The sequence below is a fragment of the Pyrus communis genome, chromosome 14 (assembly GCF_041283825.1).
Source record: "Pyrus communis isolate YQ-2024b chromosome 14, ASM4128382v1, whole genome shotgun sequence".
Lineage (NCBI taxonomy): Eukaryota > Viridiplantae > Streptophyta > Magnoliopsida > Rosales > Rosaceae > Pyrus > Pyrus communis.
Window position 1 is genome coordinate 12,586,463 of NC_142578.1, and position 26,552 is coordinate 12,613,014.

At 41.6% G+C, this 26,552-nt stretch overlaps 1 protein-coding gene across 2 annotated transcripts; it reads right to left on the reverse strand.

Moving 5' to 3' along the window:
• Nucleotides 1-12,725: 12,725 nt before the first annotated feature.
• LOC137711862 (elicitor-responsive protein 3-like) lies at nucleotides 12,726-14,099 on the reverse strand. Of its 2 annotated transcripts, none has more exons than XM_068451017.2 (5): nucleotides 13,865-14,099; nucleotides 13,598-13,663; nucleotides 13,304-13,430; nucleotides 13,066-13,180; nucleotides 12,726-12,894 (listed from the first exon to the last, which is right to left on the reverse strand). In XM_068451017.2, the coding sequence occupies exons 1-5, from the start codon at nucleotides 13,929-13,931 to the stop codon at nucleotides 12,838-12,840; spliced, it is 432 nt and encodes a 143-aa protein (XP_068307118.1). In that variant the 5' UTR covers nucleotides 13,932-14,099; the 3' UTR covers nucleotides 12,726-12,837. The 2 variants fall into 2 exon arrangements, with proteins under 2 accessions (XP_068307118.1, XP_068307120.2); XM_068451019.2 differs by having other exon boundaries at nucleotides 13,304-13,446; nucleotides 13,865-13,932.
• Nucleotides 14,100-26,552: the final 12,453 nt, after the last annotated feature.

Below are 26,552 nucleotides of genomic sequence, written 5' to 3' on the forward strand. Positions count from 1 at the left end.
GTCAGTCCTGGGGCTCAATCGTACTGGCTCGCGACCTTCCCCTTGGTTGCGATGCCCGCCGAGCCGGTTGGGAGGTCTACCAGCCCCATTTTGTCGCCCGGCAGCTCGGCTACCTCCAAGGTTGCCCCGTACCCCTGATCGTCTCTCGTTCCCTCCTGAGCCGGGGACGTCTTTCTGGTTCTTCCGAGAGGGAGTGCCGGACGACGGAGCAAGAGTTTCAGGACCGGTGCAAGAAGTTTCGTCTTCGGCCAACCGTTCCGGATTCCTTGGGCACTGACACTTTTGGGGACTGGTGGGATGAGTACACCGGCGACTTCTTCAGCGCCACGGCCGAGGACGTGGTGAGCAAAGTGTTTGGTGACCGGCCCAGACCAGCGCTCTCGACCCAACCTAAGGAGTCGGCCCAAGGTATATTGTTGACTACTTTGCTACTTCAGAAAAAGAAACTCACTTGTCCTCGTTACTAATTACTTTGCTATTTCAGGGGGTCGCGGGTCAAAGACGGTCGAGGTGGTCGCCGCGGTGGCAAGGGCGAAAAAGGCGCCTACGAAGAGGACCCTTGTCACCGAGCGGTCGGTCCCTGCCAAACGCCATCACCGAGGGGTCGAGCTGGCGGAAGAGATCCCTCGCCCTTCTAAACGCGTCAAGAGATTGGCGAAGAAGGGCGACCGGGAAATTCACGTCGTCCCCAGTGATACTACTGGGATGCCTGCTCCTGCCGACTCTCCAACTGTGCCGGCTGCCCCGGCGTTTCCAACCTCGATCCCTCTAGCCGTCTCCCAGGCCGATCCAATCGTCGCACCCGCTCCAGCTTCAGAGCCGGTCGTGGCGCCTGTAATGGGGAAGTCGGTTGCGCCTGCCGAAGCACCCTCCTCTCCAACGGTCGTTTTGGAGGTATAATTTTGCTTTCACTTGTTTCCTTAGGTTTCTGGTCGAAATGCTAACTGTTTTATCTTTTTGTTCAGGATGTCGAGAGCGAGAGCGACGAGGCCCCGTTGCAACGCCGTTGTAGACCAGTCAACTCTCCTCCCGTCCATCCTCCTCCTGTAGTCGAGGTGACCGCTCGACCACATCCTACTGCGGCGGATCGTGGCAAGAGACCCATGGTCGATCCTGAGGCCACGGCCGAGTCATCGATCCACCCGCAGGACGAAGACCCTCTCATTCCTCCACAGGAAGTCTCTTCTGCCTTTGTAAGTATTGTTCCTTTTGTGTTTTGAGTTTTTTGTGACACATGTTTTTTAAAAGACTATTAAATGTCAGGTGCCTGAACATTCATTTCACCGGCAATTTTACGCGCCGAGGGGAGTTGTCTATATTTCCTGGCCGCCGTCGTGGCCATCAAATGTAGATGACCTCCATCGGCCGCGTGAATTGCGTAGCGGTCTAAGGCACTGGGCTCGGCCATTAAGTTCCCTGGGTTCGAGCAATGACCCAGAGGGCATGGCCGAAGTCTCCTCTCGGCAGGTTTAAAACAATCCCCTTTTCTTTATGCGCTATATCACGTCTTACTTTTCTTCACAAAGTTCTATTTTTATGTGCAGCCGTCGTGGGAAGTGGACCTCGATGCTCTTCTTCAGAGCACGACCGGTGAGGCCGGCTCCTCTGCTGCTCCGGCCGAATCGGCAGAAGCCACGAACGCCGAAGTCTTCGTGAAGCTGCACGAAGTCTTATCTCTGACTGCCTCCCAAGCAACACCATGGTCCAAGGGCCTTGACTCTGTTGGAGAGTGTCTCAATGACCTCGCCAGGGGTGGTCACCTGAGCCCGGAAGGTATCTTGTTCCTCACCGATCTCCTGGAGCGGACTCGGCAACACTTTCTCATCTTCGAGCGAGCCTTACAAGCCGAGGACGATTTGAAGGTGGCCAAAGTCGCGCATGAGGCTGGCCGAGTAGAGATGGAGGCAATCAAGGCGAAGAAAGCAAAGCTGACCGAGTTTGATCGTCAGATCTCTGACCTCCAACGTCAAATTTCTGACCTTCAACGGCAAAGGTCGGCTGCTGCTTCCGAGCTGGAGAAAGACTTTGAGGCCAACAAGGCTCGGCTGACGGCCTTTGCTGCCGGTGCACGGCGTATCCAGCAACTGCAGTGTAACAAGAAGACACGGCAGGCTGAGATAATTTTGAGCGAAGCGAAGTGGCTAGAGCTGAAGGCTGCCCTTGAGACTTTCCTCCCTTCGACCCCTTAGGATTTCGCCATTGTATTTGTATTTGTTTTTCTTGTAATGATTTTTGTTATCAATACAACGGTCATTTTGCTATTAATACAATGGTTGTCTTACTCTTGCATTTCCCATGTAATTGGATAATACTTCTTTAAAAACTTTCCATTAATCGGCAACTTATGAACTGAACCCGTCCGATCTCTTAGATGATACGCCCCCTTGCCGAGTACTTTGTGAACGATGAATGGCCCTTCCCAATTCGGCGACCACTTACCAAATCTGGGGTCTTTAATCCCAACAGGCAACACAGTTTGCTAAACCAATTCTCTTTCGCCGAACGTTTTTTGTCTTACACGCTGATTATACGCTCGCTCGGCGATTTTTTTTTGTGCTATTAACAAGTTAACTGCATCGATTCGACTTTCTTCCAAGTCTTCTAACTCTTGTCGCATCGCTTGAGTATATTCAATACTGTATAAATCACTCTGCTCGATTACTCGCAACGAACTTATACTCAATTCAACTGGTAACATGGCGTCGTGTCCATAAGTTAACACGTAAGGAGTGGTTCCAGTGGCCGACCGAGGTGAAGTTCGGTATGCCCATAATGCTTCACTTAACTTCAAGTGCCACAAACCAGGTTTCTCTTTTACCATTTTTTCAAGGATGCCGATCAACACTTTGTTGCTTGCCTCGGCCTGTCCGTTTGCCTGTGGGTAGTATGGCGTAGATTGCTCGAGTCGGATATTCAAACTTGCCGCGTACTCCCTAAACCTATCGGCCGTAAATATAGTTCCATTATCAGTTATGATCGTTTCTGGCACGCCGAATCTGGTCACAATATTCTCCTCTACGAAGTTGCATACCTCTTTAGCCGTTAATTCGGCGTATAACCTTGCCTCGACCCACTTAGTGAAATAGTCAGTTGCTACAATTATCCATGCGTGTTTCGCTGCCCCCGATGATGGCGTAATTTTGCCAATTACATCCATTGCCCAACCCGTGAACGGCCACGGTTTAGTAACCGAGTGTAACAACTCGGCCGGGGCTCTCTGAACGGGTCCATGAATCTGGCATGATACGCATCTCCGCGCATATTCGATGCAATCCTTTAATATATTGGGCCAAAAATAACCGTGTCGTCGGAGCAACCAGCGCATCTTTCGTCCAGATTGGTGCGCTCCGCAAATTCCTTCATGTACCTCGGCCATTACTTGGGCAGCCTCGTGTGGGCCGAGGCACAATAGTAGTAAACCATCTTCGCCCTTGCGATATAATTCATTTTGATATGACACGTAATTCGTCGCGAGCACCTTCGTTCTTCGGTCGTGTTTCCCATTGGGGTTATTGAGGTATCGTAACATCGTCTTTCTCCAATCATCCGGTTCTACTTCGACGGCACATACTTCTATGGGATCTCCTCGTTCTAATAGGGATGGGAGCGACATCACCCTTGTACGTATTACGTGCGCGCGTTGGAGAGTTTGCTGATTAATCAAAACGGGGTACGAGCGTTGACCCGTGTTCGCAATTTCCATAATTCGACTTAGTTTGCCCCCCATGAGTTGTGCTCCGGAGGCGATCTGGGCAAGTTCGTCGGCGTCAGTATTGTGGATACGTGAAATGTGTTCAAATGTGATTTGGTCGAACGACTCGGCCAGGTAAGTGGCGACCATGTGATAGGGAGCTAAAGTACAACTCATGCAACGAAACACGCCGTTTAGTTGGTTAATCACAAGTTCGGAATCACCAAGGACGAGAACGCGGGGTGCCCGCATATCGTGTAAAACATGGAGGCCGATAATGAGGGCTTTATACTCGGCCTGATTATTGGTGCAGCTGAAATCTAGCTTGAGAGAAAAATACCATCGGCAGTGGTCAGGCGACTGAATTGCGATACCGACACCTGCCGAGGTCGAAGTACTGGAACCATCAAAATGCATAGTCCAATGGTTATCGCGTGTGGTGACGAAACCGATGTCGACATCGCCCCCCTCAAGACCATAAGGGGATGGGTGTTGTGCCAGGAAGTCGGCGAGGGCTTGCCCCTTGACGGCCTTTTGTGGTACATACTGAAGGCTGAACTCAGATAAGGCGAGTGTCCATTTCCCAATTCGGCCTTTGACCATAGGCCGAGTCAGCATGTAACGAATGACGTCGGTTTGGGCGATGACCTGCGTAACTGTGGGGAGCATGTAATGCCGAAGCTTGGATGCGGTGAAAAACAACGCTAAGCAAAGTTTTTCGACAGGGGAATAATTAAGTTCTGGTGAATTCAGGTTTCGGCTAAGGTAAAAGATAGCTTGTTCGCGGCCAACGTTGTTATCTTGTGCGAGTAGGCACCCAATGGATTCAGCAGCTGCCGAAATGTAGAATTTAAGGGGTTTGTTGCGACAAGGTGGAACGAGCACAGGTGGGGTGGAAAGGGCCACCTTGATTTGCGTAAATGCATCTTGATGCTCTTCGCGCCATTCAAATCGGTCGGTCTCCTTCAGTTTAAGGAGTGTAGAGAATGCTTTCATTTTACCGGCCGAATTGGTGATGAAACGACGGAGGAAATTGATCTGCCCGAGTAACGACTGGAGCTGTTTCTTTGTCGTCGGCGATGGGGCGCTAATGATGGCGCGGGCTTTATTTTCGTCGACCTCGATGCCGCGATGGTGCACCAAAAATCCTAAGAAATTACCGGCCGAAACACCGAACGCACACTTAGCCGGGTTCATCTTGAGGTTGTTTTTGCGCATGCGAAGGAACGCTTGCCTCAGGTCGTCCAGGTGTGTTTGACGACGTTTGGATTTTACGACCACATCATCAATATAAACTTCGACGATTGTACCGATTAAGTCGTGGAAGATCATATTCATGGTTCGTTGGTATGTGGCGCCGGCATTCTTGAGACCGAAAGACATGACTACCCATTCGTAAGTACCGAGTGCCCCCGGGCAACGGAAAGCCGTCTTGTGAACGTCAGCTTCGGCGATGAAAATCTGGTTATAACCCGCATGACCGTCCATAAAAGATAGCAGTTCATGATTAGCTGCGGCATCAATTAATAAATCTGAGATCGGCATCGTATATTCATCCTTGGGAGTAGCCAGATTTAGATTACGGAAATCGATGCAAATGCGAAGGGCACCGTTTTTCTTTAATACGGGGACGATATTGGCCAACCATTCGACGTACCGAGCGGTCCTAATAAACCCGGCTTTTAGAAGCCGAACTAATTCTTCCTCAATGCCGAGTTGTACTTCGTTTGAAAATCGGCGAGGAGGCTGTCGAAAAGGCTTACACCCCTCCTTGATGCGTAGCTCATGTTCTACAAGGTTTCGGTCGAGGCCCGGTATTTCATGATAATTCCACGCAAAGCAATCTTTAAATTCGTGGAGTAGTTTACGGAGTTCGACCTTCATGGACGGTGGGAGTAACGCACTAATAAACAATGTTCGAGGATCCTCAGCCGTGCCGACGTTCACTTCCTCTAACGGGTCCTTGACTTGAGGTCGATGGTCTTCGAGTTCGGCCGGCGTAGCCTGAACTTTATCGAAAGATAGAACGGGGCCGTTATCTGCTTCGGCCAGAAATTCGATTAAATTGACGCCAGAATGTGGTTGCTTGGTAATGGCGTACCAATGGGCCAGCAGATGTTCCATTGTATATGAAACCGCGGCCTGACGCCGTTCTTGTGTGGTGTGCTCAATTATCGGTATTGATAACCAAGTTCGCCAAGCCAAGTCTCGCCGAATCCTGTTGGACAGTCTCGGCGCCGACCTCAATCACTTTTTGTACTGAAATTCTCGTCGGCCGTCCATCCTCGTTAAGGCCTTGGAGGGTGATGTAGCCGACGTGATCATCATAATAGCGAGCCTGAATCATGTTGGTTTCAAATGGTTGGTTATCGGCTGGGTGAACTACGACCGATTTACCATCCCAAAAGATAAGGACTTGGTATAATGATGAAGGAATGCAACTGGTTTGGTGGATCCAGTCGCGGCCAAGTAATGCGTTATAATCCGTCTTGGAATCAATGACAAAGAATGCCGTCATGTGTTGACGACCGGCAATGCTAACTTCCAACGGGAGCACCCCTTTGGTCTGAGATTTGTCACCAACAAAGCTGCTCATAGTGATCCCTGACGGAATGAGTTCATTATCAGAACGGCGTAAAGCCTTCATGACGGATATTGGCATAATGTTGACTGTGGCTCCACAGTCGACAAATACTTTAGAAATGGGAAATCTTTCGATGTGAGCCGTGACGTACAACGGTTTCAGGTGTTGGAGATTAACCGAGGAGGAGCGGGGAAATAGCTCGGCCAAAGCTGCCTTGAGGTTATCTCCGCTCTGGTTTTCTCGGTCGTCGTCGTTTGCGACGAAGTCTACTTGTGTTGCTTCCTCGGCAACTACGTCCCCGTCCAAGAAACTTGACTGGTGGGTACTCGGTTGGAATTCAGCCGGTAGAACGTGTACCATACTAATCTCCATATGTTCGAGAACCGAGGGGCCCATTGGGTCATGGTCGTCGTCTTCCGGAGAACTATCCTCTGTAGCAGTAGTCGGAAAATCCTCGATCAAACTTTTGAGTTCCTCCGTAAGAGCCGGTATCCGAGACGTGGGAACCAAATCGAGTGCAGGTGAGCCATTTCCTTCGACGATGTGGACTGCTGAAGATTTCCGTTGGTCCTTTGTTACACGGGCTCTTTCTTCATATGCAATACGGGCGTTCCTCGTGTCTAGATAGGTATCCAATCGTGCTATCCGTTTTTCCTCGTCGTCCGTTAGGCCGAAGAGCGATACAGCCGAGAAGACTTCGAAATGATAGCGTAAATGCTGAAGGTCTTCGAGAGAAAAAGGTAATTCGGCGGCGTCGATATCTGTATACGGATCGACCTCAAAACCAATGACCCGAGCCTCCCGTATATGTTGAAACCTAGCCTTAATGGCTGGATCAGAAGTTTTCTGGATAATTTGCTCGGCATCAGGGCAAGTTAGTGCTAAGTCGAGGGCTTCCTGACATGCCTTGGGGAGTCCGTACAAGTCATTTGCGGAGTATTTCTTATGAAATTCTCGCATGTATTCCATGGATGCACCGAGGAATGGAGGGTGTAAGTTGTGCCGTATTTTGATAAACGGTTCGCGCGGTGGTAACGGAGAAAGTTTCCTTTCGGCCTCTTGTGTAAAGTACTCTAGACGAGCTCTCGTTTCCCCAGGTCGGAGAAGGATCTTAATACGTTTCTCAGCCTCCTCAATGGTGGTTTCGAAATCAGCATCCGCTACTTTTTTCCCTTCGGCTAACTCGGTCATGATAGTCGGGGTTGGCCGTTCGCTACTATCTTCCACGGCCTTTTTTGGTTGCCATTGATTGGCCGGGCTGGCCTGCGCTTCTCGTCGCCGAGCCATGCAATCTATCCGTTGACGACGACGTTTTTGGGATTTGGACAGCGCCGTATACAAACCAGTCGGAGAATTGTAACTGTACCAGCCTTGATCCAATGTCCTTGGTAGTTTGAAAGTTTTGCGATCGGCTGGTAATCCCGAACTGTTGGCATTGCGCGAGTAATAATCCTCATTATAGAAAGGTGTGTCGAAATCAAGACGCCGCCTGACCGAGGTCTGGTCTTTCGGCTGTTCTTGTGGGCCGAGTCGATCAAACACTTGACGTCGTGGACCTAATCCCTTTGATGATGTTGTAGGGGCCGTGGGTGGTGTTGAAGATTTCTTCCCAGGTTCGACTGGTGTTTTACAATGGTCACATAAAACCTTCAATCCACAAGTTCCGTCGGATTTTGACCTTATCATCGGCTCATCGGCGGGTCGCACCGATTGTTCCGTTGGTGGTGCATTTGAAAAGATATCAAGCTTTAGTCTTGTTCGACCATTTTGTTGACGGATATGCTGCACCGGGACATATTCGGCCTTCCCTTTGTTTTTGGGAAGGTGAGCATCCACCATACCAATCGTTGTTGAAGGGAAAGGATTAACGTCGACCGCCATCTTTTCCGGAAATTTCAACTTTCCTTTTTCGATCCAGCTTTGAATTGTGTCCCGGAACACAACACAATTATTGGTTGCATGCTTATTAGAATTATGATATTTGCAGTATATCTTTCCTTTTAATTCATCGGCCTTAGGGATAGTATGCCCCGGCCGAAGCTTGATGATTTTTGCTGCCAATAACTGATCGAAAATTGCGTCAGCTTTGGTGATATCAAAAGTGTATACTTTTGATGACTTAGCCGTTTCCTCGGCGGTCAAACGTGTTTTGGCGTCTTTGATATTTACTTGCGCCAAAGCCTTGCAAACATAGGGTTTGTCTATTATTATCTCGGCCGCATCCACACTAGCATACTGAGGGTCTTCACTTTCGGCCGATGCATAGCTCACCGTGGGGTTCTTATACAACGTCCCCCGGGATGGTGACTTTGATATCTTTTCTTCTCGGAGCAGATACTCATATTGTTCGACGTGTTGAGCAAGTTCGTACATATCTCGAATATTTGCCCCCAGAAACTTCTTTTTGTACTCCACGTCTAATCCGTTGAGGGCGATCCTGACGAATTCCACTTCGGGGAGTGGCACTCGGCACCAATTCCTGGCCGATTTAAACCTTGTTAGGTATTCCATTGGAGATTCATCAGATGCTTGAGCCATCCTGGCCAAGGATGATACGGACATCTCCATCCCTGGCCGATAGAATTGTTCATGGAACTTTTCGACCAACTCTTCCCAACTCTGCACGGAGTTGGGTGGAAGATTAATGTACCAGGTGAAAGCTGAGCCTGTCAGTGAAAAGTTAAACAGTCTTAGTTTGTAGAAATCACTATTGACGTCCCCACACTGTGCTGTGAACCGAGCCACATGTTCTAGTGAGGATAATGATGATTCCCCGGCGAAGAGGCTGAAATCGGGGATCTTAAATCCTCGTGGGTATTCAAACCTTTCCACATAAGCCGGGTATGGGTGAATGAATTTTGGAAACTTCGGCCCTTTCTTTAGGGCCGAATCAATCATTCTCTGGACTTCGGTCACGTTTATGGAAGCGACTTCTTCTCCCTGGCTTGGTCCCTCGAATCTATTTCCTGGTCCTCTTCTTTCTAAGGGGACTGGTTGCGGCCGAGCGGACCCTCTCTCGGCTGGTATGGGCACATTTGTCGGGAGCTGCCGCGGTTGGCCGACCTGGCCATCTTCGAAAGCTTTACTGACTAGTAGTTCAAGCATTCTGGTCTGTGTATCGCTGTTACTACGTATTGCGTCTAGCAAATCATTCATCTTCTGACCAATCGACTGCTCGACCTGACGATATTGTTCATCCAGTCGTCTTCGAAGGAATGTCCTAGTTGGTGGATCGGAACCTTCCCCACCATCGTCATCACAATCTTCCACAATCCCTTCCATGAACATTCCAGCTGTTTGATTCGGGATTGCGGGGTTGTAAGGTTGCCCGCCGAGACAGACTTCATTCTCTCGGCGTGTTACACTTGTGGCCTCGGGCGCCCCAATTATGATCGGATTTTTTGTAGAGTGCAAATCCTGCCCAAGGCCTTGCACTGGTAAGTCAGTCGTTGACTTTCCCATGGTTGTTTTCTGCTTCGTAGACCGTGTCTCAATGGTCATGAACTCCGAAGGTTTAGCACAAATGGTCCCACTGGGCGTGCCAAAATGTTGACCCTAAAAATTACAAAACCTACGTGGCGCGTAGGCCGAGTAACTAGTAAGCTAACTACGTCCTTCGGTCGAATGCGGGGCGTGCCAACTCGTCGGCCGAGCCTGGCCGAGGAGTAAAATTTGTTGATGTAGCTTTGAGCGCGTTGCTGACTTCTTTAACTTGCGATTGCGACCGAGGAAGAAACACTTTCGGTCTCTGGGTTCTACAGCCTGAAGACAAGGCTGCTAATTCTGCGGAGTTCACAAATCGTCCGAGCCCGATTCGGTTACTGTGATTATATTCGTGAGAGTATAAGCACGTCGAATCGAGACCAAGGTGTATGGGCACAGGTACTCGAACGTGATGTATGTCTTGATAGTAAACGTAGTTCGGCCGTCGGAATGCCGAACCCTGAAACTCACTTGTGAGTATCCAATCATAAAACCACTCGGCAACCAGTACGCCGAGCAATGTAATTCGTAACACCTAACTATGCCGAGAAGGCTAGCAAGGTGACCTCTGCCAACAAAGGTTCGAAAACCTTTCTCGACCGAGACTTAGATAGATAATCGGTCGACCTCGACGCAGTGCTGTTTATCCAAACTGAAGATGCTTCTCGGTCGGCTGATTCTGCGGCAGCAGTGCTGTTTATCCAAACTGAAGGTGCTCGCCGGGCGCTTCCACAGTGCTGTTTATCCAAACTGAAGCTGTGTCGGCAGGAAAAGAAAAGGAAAAAATCTCAAGGTGTTGAGAGGTTTTGCGCAGGGCAATTGTATGCTGATTTGAAGGTCCCTTTCTGTTTGCATGATTTCTTGTATTTATAGTGCCCCATTCCTTGAAACCGACTCCGATTTGGATTGGGAGTCCTCGTCCCATTTCGCTCCTTCCTCGAACAAACCTACTCCTACTGGGATTCTGAATTTTCCTTCTTTTCGGGACTTCATTCCTTGCTGGTCGAGAATCCTAGTTGCATCAGGACTTCCTCGACCTTTCTATTTATCTGGACTACTTATGATAGGATTTGGCCGACCCTGTTAGCTGGCCCGGGCCCTATTATTCGGCCCATAGTATTTATTATCTCCTTGGGCTGAGCACATCCTGCTGCTCGGCCCAGCAATAATATTTTGGGCCCAAACAATTACCCGACAGATGAGTATTTTTCGTCGAATAAGACTTTGAGGGACTGTTTTTTTTGCAACCAATTTGTCCTGAAGGATATTCGACGAAACCCAATTTGAACAGACAAATTATTTCCTCTGGCAAGGGATTTTTTTTTTTTCGTAGTTTTGGTAAATAAAAACCAAAGATCAGGGTCTGGAGATTGACAAGCAAATGCCTACTTAAACGATGTCCACGCTTACATACAGATTTTTATTTTTGATATTTTTGTCCGAAGCTTACATAAACATTGAGTTGGACTTAAGCTTAGATAAAAATTATATATAATCATGTGATGAGTGAATCTGTGAAGAATCGGATATAGAATTTCAAGAAAATTCACATTGCTCAAAACAAAAACCTTGATGCCAAATAGGTTGTAATCGATTCTACGTAGTAGAAATATTCGTAACTGAGCATTAACGAAGCTTTGCTCAATCAATCAAACTTTTTTTTTTGAAAGAAGGGATCCATGAGTAATAGATTTCTCGACTTCTTATTTGTTTTTAATTAATAATAGGGAAAGAACATGGATCTCGTGTAACATTAGGAAGAGAAGTATGGACCAAGTGCAAGTTTCATTTTTGTCAAAGAGAAGATTTTCATTAAGATAATTATCAAGAGGCCGGGTTACAACTGCGAAGGTTGCGAAGACATTGTACGTCGTGTTGAAACCTTTCTAAGAAAAAATCACAGCCATTAGAGAGGGTTTTCTCACGTTTTTGTACTACTTGAGGGTGACATTTCTTTTACTGTTTTGTGGTGTGAATTAGATGTTAGAATATGAGTATGAATTAGGTGTGAATTAGATGTCAGGGTATAGTGAATGAATTGATATGGAAAAGTCTGATCAATAAGCTTTGAGTAATCCTAATCCTTGTGGGATTGAGAGTACTTATAATGGTTTAAGTTTTAAGGACTTAAACATGGACTGGGATTGTGTTTATACGCATATGGAATGGATAGTTTTGAGTCCTACACTGATTCTAATAGGAGAACAGTGAGGATTATGTTGAGTATATAAACACTAGTCACTGCTCTTGCAATACATGGCCTATATTGTATCAGAGCCCTATTCTTTGAGAGCTATTGGTTATTGTTAAAGAGGAGAAGGCTAGTTGTTTTGCAGGCTGTTATGGCTTCATCATCATCATCGGGTGCTGCAGGTATGTTACCTATATCCGGTCTTTACAAGCTACAAGTGTTGTTCTTGAGTTCGTGTCTTAATGGCATATCTGTGATCTTTGGTTTGTGGTGATTACACTTTTCTTACATTAGAATCATTTAAAATAAATTTAGACAGAATCAAATGGAGGTGACACATTTGTACTATTAGCGGTGCATCTGTATTTTTCACTCAAAAAAATGTTGTTGAGAGGCGGTGCCCTTGTGGTGTATGGAGGTTGATCATGTAAAGTGACATGTCTTTGATAAGGAGTGGTGCTCTGCATCACTCTTGGTGCTTCCCTTGCTTCCCACAAGATTGTGTTCGCGTAGGGTAATCAGTAATGATCTTACTCCGACTCTGTGTGAAATTTTGGGGTACACTTTTGCTTGCTATACTACGTTTAAGAATTTCTTGTTCTTTGTTTTGGAAGGAGGATCCTTCTCTATTAGGGTTTTGTTTTACTTGCACATGTATTTGGCCCGGCCTTTGTTGTGCGAGGAAGTTGTTTTTTTATTAAAAAAATGAATGAAGATTAACATGCACATAAACATAATAATGCTCTTCTTCAAAAATGACTAAAAGCCAGAAAAAATATCTCAAAAAATGAAATTTTCTTGTAATTAATGGGAGAATACAATTTATTAGAGTCGGAACCCCGAAGTGCCCTAAGCCAAGAGTGTAAATTTCAAGCACATAGAACTAGTCTAGTATGATGACTCTTTCCATCCACCTACAAATTCCAACTCTCGATCATTGGTTACCTGAGAAAAAAACTCACAGTTACTTGAAAATATTCAGAGAATAATTCTGTTGGGAATATAAAATCCCACATTTAGAATTTAGAAGCGCTATCGCGTTATCTATTGCCAATTAATTTAGGTTCAATATTTTGATTTTAAGCGTGAAAGTAACTAATGAAAAAGAAAAATTACCGCTGGAGTGAACGTGAATCCGATTTTAATCTCTCCGCGGTACTTTTTGTTCCTTAGGACATTGTATTTCATTGGTGGTAGTTTCCCTTCCTCATATATTGTTCTTAGTGGAATACTGCAATGATCATGAAACCATAGTTCATATGTTAAAGTACATATTAGAAAAGCTGCGAATGTAAATCTAACTTGAATGTTAATTGACTAGAAATTTTTTTTGCAGATTGGGGCTACAACTTGCCTTAATTCTCCCACAAAGTCATCGGCGGAACCAGTATCCTTGTCCATGATCATCAAGTGGAGTTCTGTCACACCATCAGCGACACCGAATACAAAGCTCTCATTCCATTCTGGATTGGACCCTTGTGCTGCACAAACATAAAACTATATTTTTCGAATGACCGCTGGCACGACATTAATTTTATTTAAACACGAACAAATTATTCCTAGCTCTGCCATTGGTTTGCATGTAGAAAAAATATTACTCTACAACGTAAATAAATGTATGAGATTTGGCGGACTAGAAATTGATCACCTGTTGCAACCTTGCTCTTCTTCTGCTGTTTCTTGCAGGTGATGATGACATAAGGATCCATATTGCCTACAATTGCACATTTTAATTACATCAAAAGAGAAAAATTTATTGTAAACTCTATTTAAAGGGCTCACAATGTAAACATGATAAACAGAATGACAATACCAAACTCAACTCATCAGCAGGTCACGTTATATTTACCATTACAAAAAATATATATTTGCACACAAAAAAATTGTGAGTGAGATCAAATAGAGCGAAATTTACCAAAAAACTCTGTGTTTTTAAGGCCCTTGGCATTAACAAGGTTAACTTCAAGAGTTCCTCGAGGCATTTTCGCTATCGAAAGGTATAGATCTCTAGAGAGAAACAGTTAAAAGGTATAAACTTAAGAGGAAAACAATTAAAGGTATACAAATCCCAGGAGAGTGCGTAACAAAAGGTATAAAAGCTCCCAAGGAGAAGAGATCAAGAGTTAATTCTGGATCTCTTTCCTTTTGGCGAGCTATGAAATTGCCGCCAGGTATTAATACTTTTCTCAACTGTTGTTTCGGACAAAGGATGGTTTGGAGGGGTATGAGAACCAGGTCAAAGTGCATGGCTGGTGGCTAACCTGGCCGTGTTTATCGGGGTATGAGCAATGATCATGCATTACCATTGACTTTAAGGCCTAAATATGAGGGGGTTTAACACACTTAATTGGATAATTTAATTCATCTACAAATTTACATTTTCAAAGCACAATAAGATGAAATAATATTTGGAATGCATCATGAAAGTAAGTTTGAAACTTTATAATCTAGATGGAGGGTCTGCATAATCTTCAAGATTTCTGAAAGAGAGAATTGTAAGTGATTTTTAATAGTGTAAAAAAAGAACAAAAAACAGAAATATCAATACTCATGACTATTTTATGGCACGAGTCACCATCGATCGCTATATAATTTTTCGGCACTAGAGATGCATTCTATGGCATTTTAGTCATGGCCAGTGTTAATATGAAATAATTGAATTTGATTTGGTGCTTGTTATATTTACTATTAGCAATGAAAAATTAGTTCAATGGCAAAGGTACTTAATTGGCTGCATTACAAAGGCTAAACTTTATAATCTAGAGCATTCAATTCAAAATTTGGAACTGGGCAGTGAGGCTCATAACATTTATTTATTTATTTATTTATTTTTATGTACATGTATAATTGCAAATGGGTATAGCTACAGGTATGTTTAGTTTAGCCCCTTCACTTTATAGGAGTCTTTGATATTATAATTACTCTTTTAGAAATGATTTTGGCACATTCTTTTTAGCTTCTTTTTTTTTTATTTTTTTTATTTTTTTCACCATTCTTTTTAGCTTCTCACACATCCGTCTGTTTTTTTATCCATTGGATTAAATAAGCCAAACAAAATCAACCAATTGTGTTTAATATGGGGTGTGCAAGAGGCTAAAAAACATGTGCGTGTGCATTTATCATTTCCCTTACACTATATTTGGATGAAGAAATTTAAGATTACTAAGGAATTTTAAAATGAAAGAAATTGAAATGATGTGAATTTATTTTCTAGAATTTATGAAATTGTTTTTTTTGGTTAACCTACAAGAACAATGGAATTGAATACGGATTTTGTTATTTTTAAACTCTCAATCATATAAATTAAGAAATGACACCTATTTATATGAAATTTAAACTTGGGAATTGAAGGTCCCAAATTCCAATTTTTTTCCATGTAGAAATTCTAAACTTCTAGGTTTATGAATCCAAACAAGGGAATTTGTGCATGTCAATTTATAAATTCTGACTTTTATCCAAATTCCAAGTTTATTTCCCTCATCCAAACATAGTATTAGTCTCTTCCTTTTGTTCTTTCAATGCCTAACACTAAGAGAGCATTTTTGCTCACCCCTTAAAGTAAGGGTGATGCTTACCCATCATTTATTGCCATTGGATTAGTTTAAATTTTGAAATTTATGTTTTAAATCAATTAAACTAAACTAATTTATCGACAATCAACAAGAGGATGAAGTCACCCTTAGTTTAAAGGGTTGAACAAAATTGCACTCTAACACTAAACAAACCAAACAGTGAATAATGGCTATAACTATGCAGGCCCCTCTCGAGCCCTATGCCTTCTCTTCTTTGAAAATCTTGATTTGAAAGCCTTCTAGCCGCAACCCCTTGCTCTGGCTTGGGGTTGGTGACCACCCGTCTTCCACCTTCTTTTAGCTTCTTCCTATTTCATTCTCACCTTCCAGATCTTCCCTCTTCGCAGTCTTTCCTTGCGTTTCTTTCCCCTTTTGCCTTTGCCTCCCCCTCGTTCCCACTATGTACAAATTATTTGAGTAACAAATGTATGTATTAAATTAAAGTAAAGCATGAACTAACAAAAAAAAATCTAAGTCTCATGAAATTCAAGGCCTAGTGGATGGTGAACCAAGACTCTTTTCATAAAATGAAGAAGAAAGATTGAGCTTTCATTCCCTTCAAGCTCATCCTTGTTTTCACAAGGTTATCACCCATGTGAGGCCCGGCATTCCTCTTCATATGCTCCACGGATTTGGCTCCTTGAATCCTTGGAATTTTGCTTCTTGAAGATTTGGTGAAAGGATTCTCCAAGCACCAAAAGGTTGGTGGCTCTAATTCTCCATACCAAGGATGTAATGTGAAGAGATGAGATGGAAAACCTAGAAGATATTTGATGCCAGTTGTTGGGAGACTTTTAGGTCGAGGTGAACTTGGGCATTGTGAACATCGTCTTGTCTTCCTTGGTTTGATTTCATACTAGGCCCCTAAATATCTCAAAAGAATTAGCACGCCTTAGGAAATACTCTGGTTAGACCAATAACTCGAAGATAGCATGATTAAGCAAATATGGCTTGCTCAAGTGAGGCATGGTGTGGAAACTAGAAGTTCATCAATTTAGTATAAGAGAGAGAGAAAGAGAGAGTTTGCATGGTTGAATAGGGTTCTTGGTTGGATCTGTAAATACGAAAATTCTGTATCGAATGAAACGAGAACACTTGCACAAAGTAGATTTGTATTGATTTGAATTTGTAGGTTACAATCTCTAATTAAAACTTTTCCTCTGATTCAATATTCAAATTTGATGTAGATGGTTAATTGTTGATCCAAGGGTCGCAATGACTTGATCTTGGATGAATGATTTGAACAATTGCTTCAAGTTTTGAGCTTGAAAACAATGCATGGATGATCTTGACCTCTAGGGTGCTGCAAGGTAGTGTTTGATACAAGATTTTTTTGCTTCAAGGGTCTTGGCCACTTAATCTTAAAATGAATGTTGCTACAAGTTTATAAGATTGCAACAAATTCTTGAAGGAATCGGCACGAGCGCTTGTTGATTCTTCAAGGAATTACTTCGGCTTTGGTTGAATGTTCTTCGAAGAGAGCTTTGGCAACATATTAGTCTTCAAAGGTTTGGCAGAGATTCTTCTATGTAGAGATTTTTCAACCCTTATGCTTATAGGAGGACCCTATATTTATAGGATTCTCAAGGCTTGCCTTTGGGTGGATTTGGCTTTGATTTATGTCCTAATTTGTCCATGGAAGAATTTAGGCACGTTTTGTGTCTTAATTTCAGCCACTTTAGTCCCTTGGCTAAAATTATGAGGCCTTGTTGCCTATTTTGTGAGCAAACTTCAATTCTTGCTTGTTTTATGAATATGCCTTAACTTTCTTTCTGGTTTTATAACCAATCTAGACCCTTTTGCCGAATTTAAGGGAGTTTTCTCCCTTTTGCCGATTTTTAGGAAGATTTTATATTTCCTTTGCTTGATTTGTGCCACATGTCATTGAAGACTTGTCTATTTGTGATGGCATGTGGAGATTTGTCATGCATTTGTTGAGTGCATAAAGTTATATTTATTGCCCTCTTTTACTTAGGTTTTTGACTTAAAATCTCTATGTATCACAAGGTATTTTGTTGTTTTTATTGTATTTCAGGATGAAACTAAGGACTGGAAGAAATCATCTTATTTTGAATTTTGTAACAAGTGACCCAAGATCCGCCAAAAAAGGCCCTTGCAGAACAGCCAACTTGAGAGCTTTGCCCTGAAGTGCTCAGAATGAATTCGAAAATAGGCCATATATGGTTAGAAAGCCCTGGAAGTCTTCTTTCTGATGGTCTTTACAACTTGTGATTTGGAGAGTTCGACAAGAAGTTATAACAAAATAAATAGGAGCTATTCAGTTACAAATTCTGATAACAGCTAGTTTTTAGTTACTCTAATACTAAAAGTTGGTTGTTATGAGTTATAAATGAGACTCAATTCAAGGATGTAAATGTGTCAGATGTTAGATAAGTCCTAAGCCTTTTAATAGGAGACAAATACACTACATGAGGAAAAAAGGGAGAATCTGGAGAGAGCAGAAGTCTTCAGCCTTGAGCAGTTTCTAGGTTCTAGTTTTCCTAACTTTTTATGTATTTTGTTATATTTTTAATTTAGTTTATGGATATTTAGGGCTGCTTTGAAGCCCTAGAAATTATTGAATTAATGTTATAATGCAGTTTTATTTTATCAATTTCATTTGCAAGCTAGAATCAGTTTTCTGTTTCAATCATTTCAAGCACATATTTTCAAGCTTAGCTACCTTGTTTATGTTTGCTTTATGTTGAGAATGATAAGGATGACTGCCATATCTTCTTTCATTCATTAGCAACATGTGGTTAGGTTCAGAACTAATCATGTAAATTGATTCCATGAAGTTCTAGGATAAATGCCATGTTCTAGGGTTCATGTGATGTTCATACTTCTCTTCGTTCTTAATGAGTTTCTAGGTGCTAAATCTGAGTATATGCCATGCTAGGCTGCACCTATATATATAAGTTTTATGTATATGCCATGCATCTAAAATGCAAAGTAAAAGAAGATTCATACAATTTAGTTATATGCCATGCTAGATATGTAAACATCTTAGTTGTGCATTTGAAAGGGATAAGTTAAAAGATCATATCACTAATTCATGAATGTTTAGGGAAGGCCTCTGTTCATTTGAAATCAGATTTATATCCTAAAAACGTTTCTAACCTATTCCCTGTCTTAGGTTTGTTTTTAGATAGTTCTAATTTTTCCCTTTTCTTTCTGTTTTTATTTCTTTTCCAAAATTACTCAAACCCCCCATTTTAAATCATGGGAGTCTTTAACTAATGCTAATTTGTAAGAGTCAAAGGTTTTATTAAGTTGTTTCTCAGTCCCTGTGGTTCGAAACCCTTACTTGTGCCGCTATACTATCTTTATATTTGCACTCGAAAGGAACTTCAACAACATCATTTGTATGCAACGAAATTTATATGTCTACAGGATCCTCTAAGTTTCCTAGGGTTGTAACAAGGCCTATGATGGATGTGATGCTCAGAGTAAGGTTATGGAATACTCTAAGGTTGCAAAGGTGATGCTTCCTGGGATTTTTAGGATACTTGCACTCAGAGAGAGTTTTTCCTAGCTTAGTGCCAATTCCCCTCTCCTCTCTAATGTTTGAACTTATGTGCTATGATGTTTTTATCCCCTTTCTAAGGCTTCTCACCTCTCTTTGTAGGCGAATGATTCATTTCTAGGCTTTCTAGGGCTTTCTAGGGAATCTCTAGTTATGGCTAAGTCCTTCCTCTTCTTTCTCCTAGCGCCACTATAACTTTCCTTGATGGTATAAGCCAAGCAAGTGCCATGGTCTCATGAAGCTTGCACTGGACTTTATTCCTGAGGCATTGCTTACCCGGGTCAGTCTTACACAAGAGTTACTTTTGGTAATGTGTTTCCTGGCTTTCAAGCGTTAATCTACTGCGTGAGCTAGGAAGGGAAAGTCAGCCTTCTTCTTCTTCATTAAATGCACATCTTGTTGGACCGTCACGTTAACTTAAGGCTTAGGATTTGGTTCCTTCCTAACTAGATCAGTTGGCTTGCTAAGGAAAGAAGGAAATTAGATTTGTTCTCTCTCAAGCTCACCCATGTGGACTTCAAAGGTTATTGGTTGGATACGTGGGCCCCTAAGTAGCCTAAAGTCTTCCATACTCTTGACTCTACGTAGGCCCAATAAGCTTCTGTAACCATTCACACCACAATTCACTTGGCAAGCCCTGGACATGTGACTTGGGCTTACCTTAGCATGAATAATAGTTTAGCGTGATAAGGCTTAGCATGACGTATATGCATGGATTTACGTGAGGATGATGTGATTTATATAGATGTTTGGTTTAATAACCATAGCGTGACATGATTGTAAATATTTCATTTTCTCGATTTTACACCTTTGTATGTATTTAGGCTTGGCTTAGGGCCTTTTATGATGATTGGGCTTTGAGACTTGGTTAGGTTTGCATGTGACATTTTTGGCCTCAACATTAACCTCATTAATTATTTGGGATGTGAGATATCTTTGAATGGGTCAAATAATCAAACACAGGCCCACATAAATTTTAAATGTGGATTCGCTGACGATTCTTCTCTTTCCGTGTGGCTACAAATGACTTCATGGTGATGTGCGCCCTTATTTCTCCTGTACGTCTAATCACTCAAAAGAACTATGGGTATTCATCTTCTCCCTCATGACAATTGCCTTGATTACTTCTCCCTTCTAGGACAAGCAATTAATTCAGTTTCCTCTTTCTTTTCCTTTGTAACTTCCTCTTCTCTAAAAATCCCACCCTCTGTTCATCTTCACCTTGCATCGTGTCTCTCATTCATGCTCCTCTGTGTGTTGCGCCAAGCTTTTTCCTCAAGTAAGGGAAAATTTCTTCCTCTTCCTTATGGATTTTCTTGTTTTCCTTACCTTCTTTGTCTATTTTGTTCGTGAATTTGGGCATGTTTCCTGTCTTTTCCTTTTGGCTTCCAAATCTAAGAAATCTTAGGATTTCGATCTTCGTAGTCAAGGGTATGAATTTTCCTTCGAAAAATCGCACTTAGCTTCTCAGTAATTTTTGGTTTTGCAACTCTGGGTGTTTCCCCTTTGTGATTTTCTTCTTGTTCTTCCATTGTGCTGTGCAATTGTCACATAGCTTGGCTTGATTTTTTGTCGGTGCATACTCAAGTAGGGTTAATTAGATGTATTGTTTAGCTTGGCATGATTGCTTGACTGCATGTATCCTATTTTTGCGTCTGCGTTTGCATAGCATGCCTTCCCTGGCTAGATTTCTTATATTTTATGGCTACTTTGCATGACATGTGTAGGGAAAGACATATGCATTTTGTGTGGTAGCACGTAGGGAAGCTAGTCTTATGTTAAAACCTTAGTTTTGCATTAGGTGTTTAAACTCTTAGAGATTTTCCTTTCCCTGGGTGCATTTGCTTGTTTACCTAGGGTAGGCTTTTGTTTCCTGCGTTGTCATTCTCTTTTTTTTGTATGTATGTATGCCTTGCATCGCGTGATGGGGCAGACCGTAGTGCTTATGACTTTTTCTTTCTGCTAGCTTTGCTATTCCTCTTTCTTCTATATCATGAATTAGATGAGATTCTTGCCCTCAAGGAGCAAGTTGTCCGTGGTGCCCCGATAAAAAGTTTCATGTGCGTCAATTTCCTACAGATTCTCCTTTGGAAACGTATTAGAGGTTTAAAGATTAGCTCTTACCCTTGCAGTGCTGCCAAGAACCGTTTTGTTATTGACCATTCCTCCTACATGCCTGAAAAACTCTCATTAGTTTACAGTTAGTTTAGCAAGATACCAGAAAGAAGCAAGATTTTTTGGAGTTTTGTTTACACGCCGTCTGAGAGTCTCTGCCCTTTCCACTATGTTTCCAATTGGACTCCAATGGGCAGTATTTCCAAGGCCTTTTCGACATATCGGATGAAGTGTTTCATTGCCGTTGCCAAGTTTCACAGCAATAAGCAACCAAGGCTGCCCTTCCGTCTTTCTAGCCATCCAAGGTTAGTGTCGGATAATGTAGTCGTAGTCCGTGCCCCCTTTAGCTAAAGAGAGTAATGCCTTCGATGACTCTTCCAAGAGCATTAAGAACAGTAAGACTAGCGGTGAGGGAAAGGCTGATGCATAGGAGAAGAGAGCAGCTTCATGTATACTTCCTTGCTCGTCACAATTTTCTTCTTTTCCTTAAATGCGACGCTCTACTTGCCTTCCTAACCCTTGGATCGCCTTGAGCAGGTGGCCAGGTGAAGCACTTCAAGCCAAAGGTGGTGAAGGATGGTCCTCCAGTTATTGTCAAGTATGATGTTCCCACCACTTCCAAGAAGTCAAAAGGTAAGAGCGCCCCAGTAAGATCGAAGACAAGTAAAGGATTCTTTGACGTTGCTTTGTTTTCTTTTATTCATTCTTCAGTACTTTTGATGTTGTACTAATCGTGTCTCTTTGTTATGGCTGCAGTGTCTGCCAAGGAGTTACTCCTGTCGGTCCTGCTCGTAGATCCCAGAGTTCTCGGGCCTCTGTGTCTTCCGACACTCCTAGGCCAGCAAAGTTCCTAGACATCATAGGCTCGAGTGATGAGGAATGGAACGTTGATGATGTCACTGTCAGCAAGGTGGCGAGCGAGAGCTTGGATGCTGAAGAGAGTAACCATTCAAGCACTAACTCTGACTTGGGAAATGAGGAACATCCTCAAGCTTCCCTGTGAAATATGCAAACAGCAAAGACAGTGATGTAGAATCAAGCGGTAAGAGTGATATCAAGATGGTTGATGTTGGTGATATAAATAAGTAGGTTACTACAACTTTAAATTTTAGCCGTTCAATTTCGTAGCATTCAAAGCTATGTACCATTTAATCAAGAAATTTCGAAGTGGGTTGAGCAAATTTTCCGATTACTATCGAAGTGTGATTGTGTAAGTCAAGTAAGCTAACATACACAATTGTTAAAATAACAAACTCTATGAATTTATATCCCAATTATAATTCTTTAAAATGTCATCAAATTGTTTTTGTAAAATAAATCTCATCATTTTAAAGTTTCATCGTTAAGGAAAAGATAATTTGTGTATATGTTTGGCTAAGTAGTTTGGCTCTATGTCCTAACTGAGGAACTAGCCGGTTGGATATGTCCCAACGTTCAAAAACTAGGTCATTAAACAAGATACGGTGGGGACCAACATTCTCCAGAAATGCATGGATGTGAGCTACAAATACAATACGATACAAAATAGTATTTAACCATGCCTAGACCATCAATTTTTGTGACGACTCCTGCCCACCAACACCATCACACCAGTCCACCAGGAGGACATACATGTTGAAAGCAAATGACCGTTTGAAGGAAGCAACGGAAGAAACTATTAAAAATGATGTACAGTAACACTAAAAGGAATAAATTAAGAACCATTAAGTCAACAAGTTGTTTCTTTTTGGTCTCAACATTACTAAGTTAATAATTTGCACGCTTTTGATCTGCAAATGAGCAACAGTTTAAAAGTTAATATATGAAAAGTTTACTGTCGGGATAGGATAATAATCATTCTATCATCACTAAAAGTTAGGTCATGATCAGGATCTGTTAACTATTAGTCTACAAATAAGAATAAGATAATACAAGCTCTACAATTTTACTACAAGGTTTTATGTTGATGAATTTTAACACACTTGTAACCCATGCCACTGCACCAGATCAGTTTCATGAATTGTAAGTTAAATTATCCTCAACGCCCTAACCATATAGATAAATAAATATAAATAAAAAAATAAATAAAAAATAAATAAAAAAACCTAAGATGAATGATACGCTTTCTCGTGTCAAACATATGTATGAGGCATTAAAATTTGAACCATACCTAATGTTGGGGACCAATTTGAGCCATACCTAATGTTGGGGATATTTAGGTCGATACTTCAAAGGAATTATCTTGTCTTAGGAAGTATCTCAATTGGATGAATGGCTCAAAGATTGCGTGATTAAGGTAAATTATTATGGCTTTGCCTTAGCAAGGCGTGGTGTAGAAGCTAAAAGCTTATCAATTTAGCATTGGAGATTATTAGAACCAATCAAATGTCAAGTATATAATATAAAACAATTGCACAGTTTATTTCAAATAGAAATTTCACAAGGATACAATATATATATATATATATATATCTCACAATATAAACAACTAATAAAACTGAATTAATAATCCACAAAACACTGACTTGGTTAGGAAGATAGAGACTTGCAGTAGCAATCTCCTAAGACAGAAATACGCCTCTACAGCAGTGCAGTAGTTCAAATGGACATCTATCTTGCAGGATACAACTATCTAATCCAAGTTCTTGCACACGAACTTGGATTCTTGGCGAATTGATTGAGTGTTTCTCTGTGAAATATGGAGAGAGGAAAATGAAAAATGATTGTTGAGTTTCTGATTTTATTGCCATATATATATAACGGCATAACTTGAACAAATATAACCGTTCATGCTTATCAGTTTTTAAAACCGAATGTAACTGTTCAATTAATTTTTAAAAACCGAATGTAACTGTTCAATCAGTTTTATTCTTTCGGAAAAAACTGAATCCAAAAAATAAAAAACGTAACTTGTGTTTTTCGTCCATCCAAGCCCAAGAGGCCCAAGGCCCATCTTTGACTTTTAATATATACACCCAAACACTCCAAGTTTAAAGCCCAAGGTCCATGGCTTTAGCCTAATTCATTTCAAACTATAAGTGAGTTCACTCACTTATAAAGATGAAGAAAAACAAAGGTTTGGGCGATATGGGACTTGGAGTCCCACATAAAACAAAAGTTCCAACAGAGATAACTTGTTCATGGTTGCATGGTTTTGAAGGATGAATAATCTGGGTTTCTTAACAATCTAAGGATGTTAATGATGGCTAATGAATCTAAGGGAAACCTAAAGAAATCCCTAAAATTCCAAGTAAGAATTTCCCTCAAGATTCAAGGCTTCCTGCGCTTAGAGAAGTTTTCCTGATTGGTGCAATTTGCCTTGAATCCTCTCTCTCTCTCTCTCCATGTAGTCCGCCCTCCTCTGCATTGAATTGGTTTTTCCCTTTTATAGGAATAGGGCTCCTTTCTAGCCTTTCGTAAGGAATCCTTTGATTTCCTCGTTTCTTTCCATTCTCGCTAAGTCTTGTTTCTTATTTCTTGGGTGCAACTATGCCTTCCCTTTTTCGTGTAATATTGAAGAACGCCAGCTAGTCTTGAGCATTTAGAAACATGTTATTATTAGATGATGTGTACCTATATATATATATATTTAATTGGCCTCGAGTTTTCAATAAATATTTGACCCCAAAATTAGAAATCAATTAAATGGCTTGGATCGATGAACATATGTTTCTAAATAAAAATCCAAATATTTATCAAATTAGCTTATTAGCAAACTAATGCGTACTTACATATATACATACATATATATATATATATGTATATGTATACAAGAATATTAATTAACCTACAACCATGAATGATTCTTGTAATAGATTGACCGTCAAATAATTGGGAGACATCGCATATATTCATAAATAATATTGTCGTTAATATAAAAATAAAATTTAAATGTACTTATAACGGTATTTAATAGTTAGAAAAAAGAAATTTAAGACAATTTTTTTTTTAATTTTCAAGTTGTTAAAAAAATAGGTAGACGGGTAAAAAAAAAAAAAAGTAAACGGGTACATGGTTATGGGTAAATGAGTATAGGGTTATGAGTATGGTTAACCGTTTATAAACGGTTATGGGTATGGGTATACTCATTTATGTGGGTAAAAGCTTAAACGGTTATGGTTAAATAACCGCAGTTACCCGCTCACCATAACCGTTGCCCATCCTTACTAGTGAAGAGTGGGTTGCACGCTCTGCCCAGAGCATCTTCTTCCATGGTCAATTTCCACAGACCTTACTTTTGGCAACGAACCTCCTTGTTTTCCTTCCTCATTTTCTTGTGTAAGCTTGGAAGGAAAAGTTCCTTTCTCTCTTCATTATGGAACGTGTTGCACTATGCTTGCACGTGATTTTGTAGGCAATGCAGCTCTGGGTTGTGGTTTCTTCCTAAGTATCCTAATTAGTTTGCAAAGGGAAAGGGTTGATTTTGTTCTCTCTTAGAATTACCCACATGAAACCAAAAACTTTGTGCTTGAACTTTTGGTGCTCTGAAGCAGCCCAAAGTCTTTCGTAATTTTAGTTTCATGTAGGCCCAATAAACTTCTATAACAAGCCACACCATGATCCACATCCCAAACTCTGATAAGTGCTTGGGCCCACTTTAGCATGCAACGTGATTAGCGTGATATGTCCACAATGACAACTGAACATAGCTTGACATGATAAATATGCTTGGATTTGCATGGGATTGGCCTAATTATACAAATGTTCAATGTATGTTTATTTTATTGGCACGGTGTGATCGTAAATTCACCTGCCTCTCGATTTCCCACCTTTGCATGTATTTAAGCTTGACTTGTGGTATTCTTACGACAATTGGACTTGAAGATATAATTTGGCTTGTATGTGGGATTTTTAGGGTCCAACAACTAATTAAAATTTAAATTGAATATCGAATAAATGAGCCATCGATCAGAATTTATAGTCTAGTAACATTGGTATTGGTGCCAAATTAATGTGGGAAGACAATATTCTCAATAACATTCAACTCGGCAATATCGTTCTTCGTGTTCCCAAATTAGAGTCTGCACAACGTCCATCTATCTTGGCATAATCATTGGGCATATATGTTCCATAGAGTACATATTTTCTTTTATTTAACAATACTACGTGCCTTAAAGTTAAAAAAGTATTGTCGACTTTCAACTAAGTTATAAAATGTAAATTAATAACATTATGTGAAGAAACTATGACGGTAACACTTAGCAGGTATCTTTCACTTCAAAAACCAAAATAACTTCAAAAACCTAAAGGCTAGATGGAGAACTTTAGAGACATCCTAGCCACTATTGATTAATAGGTGTCATTCTCACTGCTGAGTTGTCCATGCAGATTAAGCCAAAAATATGTAGACCCAAATACATACCTAACAATTCCAAAGGGCATCTCCAATCAAAAGGGTCCAGAGGGTTAGA

Bases quoted from the DNA above. Each gene is read 5' to 3' on its own strand.
- LOC137711862 (XM_068451017.2), bottom strand. From the start codon at position 13,931: ATGCCTCGAGGAACTCTTGAAGTTAACCTTGTTAATGCCAAGGGCCTT. The intron at 13,664-13,864 runs GTAAATTTCGCT...GTGCAATTGTAG, and splicing joins TAAAAACACAGAGTTTTTTG to GCAATATGGATCCTTATGTC. The intron at 13,431-13,597 runs GTGATCAATTTC...ATGTTTGTGCAG, and splicing joins GAAGAGCAAGGTTGCAACAG to CACAAGGGTCCAATCCAGAA.